Genomic DNA, 12,532 nt, shown 5'->3' on the forward strand with positions numbered 1-12,532 from the left:
ATTTGTGAGTCCTGTCAGTGCATGTTCTTACAAATACAAACCCACTCCAGTCCGAAAGCCAGCGTGATCAGCAAACTACTATAAAAATAAGAACATTTCCTCTGTCTGTAACAGGAATATACAGTTACTGGGACTTAGTTATAACTGCAATGATCACCTACTGAAGCTAAAAATATGTGTTTTATTGGTACAAAAGAGCCCATTAAGACTGAAGTATTCATTATTTAAACAGAATCACTGATTGCTGGTAGCTTTAACTGAAAATGCCTTTTCTCAAAGAGCCAGGACATCTATATAGCAACTTTCTTAATTTAATGATATATGGTTGCGTGTTGCCGCTAGTGCCCTAAGATTTAAGAACTTCTCATAAAATGCCCTGGAAATTGCTCCCTGGTAGCTTGCTCATCCTTCACAGAGCCCTACTGTAAAGAGCAGAAACATACATGTGTGTGTATGGTGTGAGAGAGATGCACACACGGAGCGAGGAAGAGCTCTTAATCAACAGGATGGCAAAGCCTTGATACATAGGTGCAAAATATTCCCATGTGTCTAGAAATCATTTGGCACATTCCTAGTTATTTCTCCCCTGTCAGACCTTCTCAAGGATTGCAATTAAAAATCATAATCTTTTTAGCATGTACAAACCTCCCCAAGGCTAAGAGCACTACGTATTGAGTATGATTGTGATATTATTTGGCAGCTATTCATAGACAACACATTAATTTATGGAAACTGGATGAAACTTGGGGAGTGCAATCATTAGGGACACATGTGAAATCGAAAGTTTTCCTCAATGATACCGACCTTTTTATAGCTACGATTAGCGGGGAACTTGAATTCTCTTATCTCTTTTGTTGCCCTTCTTACTGTCCTAGTCTTTTTAGCCATCATATACAACAACTTCGTTAAACTTGCATTTTCAAACAGATACAAAAATAACTTACTTTACAGGAATGTTTCTCAACTTCGTCTTTTCAGCAGCCTGTAAACAGAAGAGGGGTGGGGGAAACAAACAATTACGCAACACAACAAAGCACAACCAAGCCGCAAGCAAACATCAACCCACAGATGCTCTTCAGCAGTGCAGACCCAGGCAGCCTGCCACAGCCGGGGCAGAGGGCTGCAGGAGCTGGACCCTTTCAGAGAGACAGTGCTACAGGTTTTAAACACTTTTGCCCCAGGTTGGGCTATCAGTGCGGTTTGTTTATTTTTAATGGCCACGAGTGTTTAGGAACTGCTCATTCAGGGCAATTACTTCATTTCCCGCTCTGAGGTCTGGCCCCTTTGTCACAAGCTATCTGTCCATATCTGGAACAAGAACAACAACAGGAAAAAATAAAGGGAAGAACGGACTCCGTTTCCAAAACAGTTTTTATTCGCCAACGACAGAAAAGGGCAAGGGATGACCAAATGTTCAGATCAATTTCCTCTTGTGAAACCTTTGAGAAAACACACTCCAAATCATCTAAATGAGTAAATCTTTGGGCCTCTCGGCCTGCACCACCTCAGACATGGAGCCTGGTTCCAGTTTATTGCTGAACCCATTGATCTGTGTACAGTCCATTTATCATTCATGAAAAGAGCCAGTGATCTTCACAGTATATTAGAAGAAACAACTCAGATCATCTGTCAACGGCCCTCTTATTTCTGTTTCCCTCTCCACGGGGATTTCATCTCCTTCGATTCTTCTTGAATTAAAATGTTGCTAAGCAACACAGCTGGGGGCACCGATGGCAGAGCTGCGCCAGTCTATCACACTGGTTAAGCTGCTCGAGATTTTAGTGATTTTTTTTTTTTAATGCTTCTGTGGCATAATTATGTAATCTGAACCAACCTTGCATCCCCCCTCTGATTTTTTTCAGAATGGGTAAATAATGTTTTAACGCAAGAGGGCTTGAAATATCACCTTCAGATAAACTAGTGTTGTCGTATCATTTCAGAGAATTCCTCCTAGCGTTTGCAGAACCAGACTGTAATAGATTTAAATGTGGAAAGCGGTCAGATGGTTAGTGAGATTACAAGCATGGATAGCGGTGAAAGGCAGAATTAAGACAACTGATCCATAAACCTATTATAGTAAGGAAAGTTTTAGTGCTTAATTACCTTCAGAGATATTTTTATAAAGCCTACCAAAATTGAAGAGAAGGGTTTTGGTGAGGAATTTTAACCTCTGCTATGCTTAGGGATGGGAATAACATGGTTCCCACATAGGAACTGCTAGTATTAGTGGTCCTGAAAAATGCCCACATAAGCCCTTGAGGAATTAAATCCTTTATGAAAACCGACTAACTTTTGAAACCTCTGAGACCTGCACAACTGGGTTCCAAATTTTGCCAGAATGAGTTTTCTTTTGGACTCTACAATGGGGCTAGTTTTTCAATATACCTGCTGTTTTGGCACTTTTGCCTCCAGTCATAACAAAGATAAAAATCTGTGTTTAAATCCATGGAAATCCCTAATAATAAGTTTAAATTTTGGGAGAAAGAATTAGAGCTTGTGAGAGCTGAGATGGAGCAACAGCAATCCTCTGGGCTGGCTCCCAGCGTGCGAAGAAAAATGTGTTTTTTTCATTTGGATTGTATTTTCCATCTAAAGAATAAATCAATGAATGCATGATAGGAAACAATTATATTAATTGTACAGTAGGGTTGCTAAATAAAACACTTAAACCTCAGGAAATACTAAACTTCAGATTGCACAAATAAGTGTTACAGACCCAAACCTAATTATGTCCTCTCAAACAAGCCTATGATGAAATGGGGTCCCTGCCTCATTAGTGAGATAATGTGAGTTGTGCCTCTTTCCAATGATACTCTCCCAGATCTCCCTTTTTCAGCTGCCACGTGCAAATGCAGTCAGAAGTATGTTATTAAGAAATCTTTCTGAGTAATAAACTACATGTAACAACACACAAATGCTTCATTTAAAGTGGATTAAAACACCATCAAAAATGGCATTTCAGTCTCCCAAGCCTCCCACTAAATGCCAAGTTTCAGTCCCATCCTGCAGGGAACTAAAAATATTTTTAAAGCTCATAAACAGCCTTCCCCAATGGCAGAAGTTTTTTTGACTGTAGAGTGATATTTTGATTGACCCTTCTATATACCAAATAGCTGGACTACAACAATTCTGAGTTCAAGCATGTGAAACTTGCATCTAAATCAGGTTTTTTTCCCCCCAATCATTCAAAAATCACTACACAAAAGCTGGTATCAAAATACAGATAAAGAAAAGAAAACAGAAGAGTGGAGAGTGTCTAGGATCGCAAGTAAAAAATAATAATAATGCAGTTGATTCTAATACAAATTAAAGCAGAAGATATTCGGGAGAGCATATGCATGATGGTGTGAGCTAAACTGTTTACATGAAAGATTAAAGAAGAAGGTGGTATTTCAGGGAGTGAGAACTGGCAATGTCAAAGTCATAGAATATTAAAGAGCAGAGTCTAAACTGAATGTCTGATTTTTGACTACTTAGCTACGTTGACGGCAACTGTTTACCCTGAAAGAAATGTGGTAACTTTAGGAAGAAAGAACTATAGATATATTTTATTTTCTTGAACCATGAACATGCTAGCACATATTTTTCCTTAGATTTCTACATGGAGAATTTCCACATTTTTTCCCTTTTGTTACTGGGAGAAGGCACTTTCCTAACTCTCAAGAAAAGACACATGCTGGATGGCCAGTGTCCTTCACACACATGCTTACTCATACAGAGTTTTTAACAAATATTGCAAATGTTCAGGTTAATCTACATGCCAGCCTAGTTTAATGTTGGATGATCAAGCAACTGGTCAATTCCTATTACAAGGGATTCAGTTTGCCTCTGAGTGGGGCCATGGTGATGTTAAACACAGCACAGAATATTTCGGGGATTCTGTCTGAGAAAGAAACGCAGGATCTGGCCTTCTGCTTTTATTTGTCTTGTAGGTGTTGCTCATTCATTTTTCAAAGCGTATTTGTTGTGATATCGTGAGCATGCCCAGTGGCACAAGATAAAGGAAGGCAAAATCAAAGTGACATTGAGTAACTCTACACATTAGGCTTTGATGCAGAAACATATTGTTTGAAAATATTTGGTGTGCAGCAGGTCTGTCAATTAGAGCTAATTATTTTTCTCTGATCAGGAAGAATGCAATCTTGTTTTAGGCAGGTTTCTTTGAAACGTACGTCTTTTATATAACTTCATTATAGGAAAATACTTCTTCCAAATTACTTTTTTTCTGGGCTGCTTAGCTATTGACTCAAATTGTCTGTGTTGAGTAGTTCTCTCTGCTTTGATAATTAACTTTTGATCATTACTGAATTTAGCAGCTCTAGTCAGATGTGTTCATAGCTATCCTCCTCAACTATTTCAGTGTTCATCGCCTTTAATCTTTGAACAAAATGATCTCATTGAGCCTCCATCAGCCTCGCTACTCAGTTAATAATTCCTGTTTCTCATCTTCATGCCTGAGTTTGATTTGGTTTAGACTTGATGCAAGCTTTTGATGATTAATTTAAGATATTTCAAAGACAAACATGTTTTAAGAGTTATTTTTTTACCTTATATTCCCAGGCCTTCACAAATAAGAAACTGATTTTAACTCCACAATGTTTCCTAAACTTCATGTATTAAAAGTACTATCTAGAAACAGAGCAGGTAGGAGGTCCCTAAACCATGATACATGTGCCCTGCGTGGGAGATGATGCTGCAAAAGAATGGAATTAAATTGGACTGGTATAATGTAATATCCAATGGGTGTTAGCAGAATTATGGGACCTTTGCTAATTTTGAGCTTAAACATGCATTAAAATAATTTAGGATGATTAGAAAATGGAAGCCAGAGTGAACTAGACAATCATTCCACTTTAATTTGTAATTTCCTTCTGATTTTTTTTTTTTTTTACAAGTACGGCCTTTCCATAATTGTGCCTCTGCTCTCTAAGACTATTTCAATAGCTGACTCTAGTGTTGAATAAGAATGAAGAACATGAAGAATACATGAAAAGCAGTAAGATACAGAGGATCATCCATCAGAGAGTATTTGCCCAGGGATGTTTTCCCATGACTTCTATAACTGTGAATGACTCCTACCTCTTATGTTGCATTACACCCGATTTTGGTGCCAGTTGTTTTAGCATTAGTTCAAAAACCACCTGCACTGTGCTTTACTTGATCTGTAGGGTGGATATATCAATTACCGGACTGGCTTTTGGATAGAAAGAACCAGAAAAAGCACTCCAATCAGTACAACTTTCCTGCATCACAAAGACCTGAGGAGAATGCACTGACAAGAAGCTGGCTCAAAAATATCAAAGTAAAATAATTGGCATCTGCAGAAGGCAAATTAGATTTTTGGTCAAGTGTAACAGAGGAAGTGTCTGCTATCCAAAGAAAATATCTATTTTCCATTGCATAAATGAAAATCCAGGATTTTCAGGAAAAAGTATTTGATTTCAGAAAGTGAGATTAGACAAAAAGTATTTTTTAAGAATGCCTCCTCACCCTCTTGACTCAGAAGCACTGATCAGACACCTAAGAAGGCAATTGCTGAGCCTCAAAGAAGTCTCTTAGGATGAGACAGATGGCACTTCATGCCATCAAACATGTTGGCAGAAAGAAGGCCTTCATGCTTTAACTTTTTCTGTGAGCTGCTGCAAATCTAACTTAGGTTAATCTCCTAGTTTCTAACCAGCTCTGTATGCTTGGGCGAATAGCTAAGTGACTCAACAGAAGTTTACAACCCACCATGCTGTTCTCCTGTCCTATAAGTATAGAAGAGACTCCTTGGAGACCCAGTTCAACAACCCAATAAAAACAAAGACATTTTCCACATTAGTTGAGTTATATATACAGTTTTCTATCTATCTATCTATCTATCTATCTATCTATCTATCTATCTTCATAGATTATAATTTGTCTTGGAAGTTATATCATGCTCTTATTTATACAGAATGCCTTACCTATGATCCTGAGTAACGAACCAAAACCCACTACTCATCGACTGCACTATATTGTGCTCTTACCCTGTAATGATACAGTTGGTGCTAACTATGACTTCCTGTGGAGGAGGAGAATGTAGCGTGCAGCAAACAAACCATCCAGAATTGTGCTGGAGATCAGAAAGCCCAAACCCAAGGGCTGAAGGATTAGTATGTGAAGATATATGTGTAAATATGTGTGTTGTGATCCTTTTTCTTTTTCTTCTTTACTTCATTGGTTATGCTCTCCTCTACCTGTCCCCTAATGTCAACAGAGGAGATTGTATTTATGTCTTGCTAATTGCCTTTGACGTGAAGTTGGCAACCTTGTATTTGAGATTCTGTGTGTGATGTTCCGGGTCAGCCTCACCTTGAGGACAAAAAGCCCAATGTTACTGTATCTAGGACCAAAAACAATGGAGAAGATTCTCTCCTCATCATGTTGTATTTTTAAAAAGTGAATATTTTTTCTTCAGAAGCCAAACGTGTGGGATGGATCAGCTAAGATCCATTTTTTTGAAATATCAAGTCACCAAGCATGGGGTATCTACAAATCACAACAGTTCATTCAACTCTTGCTGTGTATGAAGCACAGAGAGCTTCTCATTATTGCTTTAAGCAATGCAGTAACGCTCATGGCTTCAGAGAATACTTGAAATACTGGAAATTTAATTTCAATTCATGCAGTGGAGGCTGGGTAAAATGAAAAAACAGAGTTTAAGTGACCAAATCTAAAACTGTCTGTGGGTTAGGAGTCATCTTCATCCTTGATGTAAGTGAACTGCTTTTAATTGAGCAACAACACAGATATATTTGGGCTTCTGTCAGCATTTTTTCCAAATCCCTACATTTCCATCAGGCCAATGGTGGAAATCAAACTAAAGAAGTGTGCAATGAAAAACATGGCCACTTCCCATTCTTGAAGGACGATTCCATGTTTTGTTTTTTTAAATGCAGAACAGCTACACGCACTGAGTGTGCACTACACTCTAAGGAGTGCTTGTTGCTTGTGTAGACATCCTGGAGCTAGATGTTTTAAATTAGCTAGTGTGGGCACTATGAACATCATTGCTTTTGTTGCACAGGCTCCAGTTTATTCATTGTCTTTGGTGAACTTGACAGTACAAACTGTTACAGCTATCTGTCAATGAACAGACTTCTTTTAAAGATAACTCATGTAACATGTATGCTTATTTTAGGACTTTATTACCAACCTTGACAGAGAGGCTTGAAACAGTGCCTTCCTTTCCCAATTATTTTGATATATGCTGGATTTTTTAAAAAATTCTTTTGATGGGAGGTTGCTAGTTGTACTAATTTTGACTCCTCCATCCAACAAAGGAGAAATTGTAATATGACCTTACAAATTCTACCAATTCTACTTTTGTAGTCCTACAAAACATTGTCAAGTTGTTTTACAAATGCTAATCAATATCTCATGAAGACTAGTAGATTTAAATGCTCTGACAATACCAATTGACTTGGTCATTGCAAAATTCTATGGCAGAGAACAGAACTCCTGACTAGAACTAGGCCTAATTTTTCATAAGAATTGTTTTATTGGGAAAAACAATATACAGCCCTGGTGACAGAAAAGGTTTGGAAAATTATAGCTAATGGTCCATGTTTAAGAAAACAATTCTAAATCGAAATTCTGCTTTGAAACATCATTTCCTAGCAAATAATTTGTTACAAATTCATTACAAATGACCTAGGCTTAGTGGATGATAATCCTATTGTGAAAATATAAAACATCTAGTTAGGAATAAAACTCAGTATTTGTCATCATCTTATTTACTGACGATTTTTCTAAAATGTGTGTTTGGTTCAAGCCTCCAGATGGCTAGTAAATAAGAAAAAAATCCATTATTTTTTGGGTTTACTCCGTAGCTGCATTTCAACATGTTAATCACATGATTAAAAATCTTGAGGAGGCAAAAGAAACAGAGAAAAGGTCAAGAAACATTTACAAGAGAAACAAAAAGTCTTCTCTAAACTTTCCTCAAGAAATAAGCAGCAAAAGACTAGATTCAAGGAATATCCTGTGACGTCGTTGTGCAGCTGCAGACAGTCTCCACAACCTGTGTATTCCTCAGTTTCCCAGTTCTAGCAGAAGGAGAATAATTCTTTGTATCTCCATCCCTGAAACTTACCTGAACAGTGCTGATATTTTGAGGTCTTATAATGAGGTGTATACTTAGCGTGCAATGACCGACTGTTACTTTTGCAATGTTCACACGAATTATAACGTGCTGCGTCAAAATGGAAAGGAGGATAGGCAGACATCTCAGAAACAGCCCCTTGCACCCCTGCTCATTTGCAGTTTATGCCCTTTGATTTTCTTTTGTGGCAAAGGCCTTTATCTCATTCCTTTGGGAGTCCAACCTATACTTAGTGTCTTCCCTACTCTAAATCAATGAATAGTTGCCTAGACTTGAGAAGCAAAAGGGCAGAGTCAAAGAGTACCAGCAGTGGCAGTGCTGGGAAGATGTGAATTGATGTTGCTATTGTTCATGCTGCCCATTTATTTCCCGTGCAGGACTAAAGACTTTAAGGATTTTAATTTATACTGAACATTACAACTATACTGAATGTTAAATCTATTACAAACAGGCAGCAGAGGTAACAGAGGTAAACACACATAAAATAACTCTTTGCTGACCTTGGTCTGGTTTAGTACATTGCTCAGATGACTTAGGCAATTACTAAGTTGCACAGCTCCAAAAATTATACTTAAGAGTATTGCCATGAAATTGGTAACTTTGTACGGCAGGCACACTCTCTGTGAGAGCACCCTGCCCAAATCAATTGCACTGTCACTCTGTGGTCCTGACCTGTCCCTACAAGCAGGCAGAAGGTCTGTTGTGGGAAGATTCATCCTGCTGGCACAGAATGGAGCACCTCCAACCCCAGCAAACCTTGCAGTGGCAGATGAATTCATCGTAAGAAAAATTAAGGTGTTTAGTTCTCATTACTGTTCTTCTGGAATACCTCCAGGGGAGATCAACTTTCCCTTCTTCTCCCCTTATTCTGGCTGACAGAAGCTAATTACTGGATTTATCATGCCCTTTTCATCACATACTTTACGCTTGTTCTGGCCACCTATGAGTCCCTCCTTCAGACTTTAACAACTCCCCCAGCCAGCACTAGCACTATCCTGGTGTAAAAAACTCCCAAGAATTTAGATTTTGAAGTTCACAGACGGTTGCTTGGGCTGTTACAAAAAAGTGACACTGCAGATGGCCAGTGTAAGAAAGCCAGACACTTTCTTTACCAAAATGCTTCAGAAGGCATTCATGATAAAAATCACACTCTCCTTTTGAGGAGAAAAGGGAGATAAATGTTTCCTATGTGGTCGGATTAGTGAGTGTTGAGCACTGAGATGGCCTGCAGATATCACCGACTTCCGATTTATTTTTATAGGACAGTATGGTCAAGTCTGGCTTTTCTCTTAACAACAACAATGTTGGTGTCAATCAATTATCTCACCTGCTGCTGCCTCTGCTTGGTGCCAAAACAATACAGGGCTTTTGCATAAGTGGCATACATAGCAAGGGGCCCTGGGGAAATATATTTTTCCTCCACGCTTATAATAAAGACTCCTTTAAAAAAACGTGCGCACAAGCATGCACGCAGAGTACATGACCTGTGCTGTGGACTGAAAGCTGCATCTCCCTCCTCCCTCCTACCACAAAAAGGCTGGCAAATCTCCAGTGTCCGGTCCTTACGGCTGTACCGTGGAACAACTGGCCTTTCCACCTCTATTTAATTAGTGATGGAGGCATTAGGTCTTTTTAAAGCTTCTCCTTCAGGTGAATGATGTCTTATGGTATGGCTGACAGAGCCTGGCTGCTTCAGGCTGGTGGCATGAAAAACTAAATCCAAGAGAAGCACATGTTAAAGAGAGCGCTGAGGGGCTATGAAATGTCTGCTTACTTGTGGGGAAGTGAGGAGAGGACTTCTTGTTGCTGTATTTATCCATCTTTTCATTCTGCCTCTGTTAGGGCTGCCTGCCTGCCAGTGTTTTCTTTTCCTATATTACTTTCTCTACTGTGGTGGAGGGTTTTTGAGACCAGTATGCCAGTGCGTACTAGGCAACCCATGGAAAAGGCAAGTCAGTGGGAGGGACGGGGCTCCTCCAGCTCTTGTGCTGGTCCGGGCAGCTGCTGCCCCAGCACCCCGGTAAGAGCATGCCTGCAACCTGCAGGGGCAAACCTATTGTTGTTGATCTGTAGTACTGTGCACTCTACAGCAACCATTTGTCCTGAGGGTTGTATTAATCCCCTTCTTCACTGATGGATGACCTCCACAATAACAACCTGTGTGGAAACAATTACATGAGATTCTGTGAATCTGAAGAAGTTAAAAGCTTTTGATAACACTGTGTATTTTAGTGGTGTGCCATGTTTTTCGCTCATAACTGCAGCAAGCTCAGCCCAGATCTCAGAGTGGTTACTGAAAGCTTCTGCTGATAATAAACAAATATATGATATGAACCTATGTCATTACCACGTGAATTATGACCTTAGACGTGTCAGCCATCAAATCTCTTATTACCAAAGATTTGTCTAACGGAAGCTGGAGTATTCATTTTACACAGTTGATGATATATGGTTGTTTCAACTAGTGTTGTGCAGAATAAAATAATTTGAATATCAATTAAAATGGACTGAGGTAGCAAGAAGAGATATGTCTTCACAAAAGGATTTTTCATGGTTATAGACTGACAAGGTTGGAGAATGACTGTATTATCCTAATGGCTTCTTTTTTCATTAATGTCTTAATGAAAACATTTCCCTACAATTATAAAACATGACTGTAGATCTTAAACACTGGAATGTGGGTTCTTTATCAAAACACACGCTGCTGCAGCTACAACTGATGCTGCACCACTCTGGGATTTCAATGGAACCCAATGGCAGATAAACTGTTTACATTAAAAGACTCTATCAAAGTTATTTTGCACCTAGTTTCATCCTAATCCATCTGATTTTTCTATAGCTTTGACAAGATGACCTCTCTCACTGTGTGTGCAGTATCGATGTCATTACTGAAGAGCTGTTCTTCAGCCCTTCTGCTGATAACAAAGTAAATGGAAATGTAGAGAAACCTTGGGGAGGTAAACAGCTTGTTCAGGATCCAGCTAAAAACCAGGAAAAATTACAACAGGGAAGGATATCTACTGTTACAAGGAAAGTGGTCACTGTTCCACTTTAAAAACTGTTTACATGATACGATGAAGGCATATCGTGACTTAGAATTTCATAAATTTTTAAAAAATTTAACCTGAGTAAAGGCTTTGAAAGCTCAGTATGCATTATAAGAATTCAAAGCTCAGCCTATGGCTGATCACCTTTTTAGACTCAGCTATGAAGTCAAACATTTTGTATGTAATTACCTAATACTAACCTAGCAAAAAAGAATTATGTTTGCGTAAAATACGAATGATAGAGCAGAGCCGTGGATTATATGCGTGTCTTGTGCTTGTATGGTTATCAGAGAAGTGGCAATAAAGTGGCAATCATTAAGGGAAGGAGAAAAAAAAAATCAAATAGAAAAGAAAAACACCTTATTGATTTGTTCTGCCCAAACCACTGTATACATAAAATACTGAAAACGGAGCAGGTCTGTAACTGGTATCAAAGTTTCTTTGGTTCAAAAACACACAGAACACTAGCAATGTGCTTTAAATTAAGAACGCATTTCAAAGGTTAACAGGACTATTCCTTAGGCAGAACAACAAAGAGGAGCTGGTTAAAGAAAATTGGGTACACTGCAGCTACTTAAAATACTGTATCCAGGCACAACTCATTTGGATGCCTTTGAGCTCAAAGCTAATTTGAATTATACAGAGGTGCTTTAAAGAACAAAAATACTAACCTGTGTTTTATCTAAGCTCCTTTAGCTGAACCAAGCTACTAATTAAAAAACTTCACCACTCTTCCTAATTTCTGATGTATTTTTTTAAGAGTAATAAAGCCATCTAAAAGCTCTGTCCTTCCTCACAGAAGAGTACTAACATTAGCATCTCTGAAATGCCTTGTCATCTAATGCTTTTACTAATAATATGTCTGTCATCTGCCTTGACTGTATCTCTCATAGCCAGCCTAAAAATATTGTGCAGTAGGACTTCAGAATGCAATACTGATGCATATGCCAACGTTCCTCTCAGTGACAATACTACAAGAAATTACAATCCAGGCAATGCTTAAATGTAACAATCTCTCTCAAATAATACATTAAACAAATGCCTACCTGGTATTATAAATATGTGACGTAAAAATCTATTGGGTTGGTCAGTGTGCATATTAAAAACCATTCAAGTAGGTAAAATTGTGGATAACTTAAAACTTTAAAGACAGCAATTTTAATAAAACTGTCAATACAATTTTCTTTGTAAAAACATTTGACACTGATTATGCTGCTTATATTGAAAGAGAAACACAAGGTCTATATCTTTAGATCTTTTATTGAACTGTGAGCACAGCATCAATAACTGCTTCTCAGCTGTAAATGAAAATTGATTCCAGATCTAACCCGTCGTTTTCTGTGTGTCTTTAATCCCA

The 12,532-nt window shown here is 38.4% G+C and overlaps 1 protein-coding gene across 3 annotated transcripts in view; it reads right to left on the bottom strand.

Moving 5' to 3' along the window:
- Window positions 1-12,532, bottom strand: part of AFF2 (ALF transcription elongation factor 2) — a 345,034-nt gene that overhangs the window by 78,856 nt on the left and 253,646 nt on the right. For all 3 annotated transcript variants that reach the window (XM_049827949.1, XM_049827948.1, XM_049827950.1), the window contains exon 9: window positions 945-982. In XM_049827949.1, the coding sequence (XP_049683906.1) occupies window positions 945-982 (38 nt within the window). The remainder of the gene's footprint in view (window positions 1-944; window positions 983-12,532) is intronic.

Source organism: Accipiter gentilis, chromosome 24, assembly GCF_929443795.1.
Source record: "Accipiter gentilis chromosome 24, bAccGen1.1, whole genome shotgun sequence".
In the NCBI taxonomy this organism is placed as follows: Eukaryota; Metazoa; Chordata; class Aves; order Accipitriformes; family Accipitridae; genus Astur; species Astur gentilis.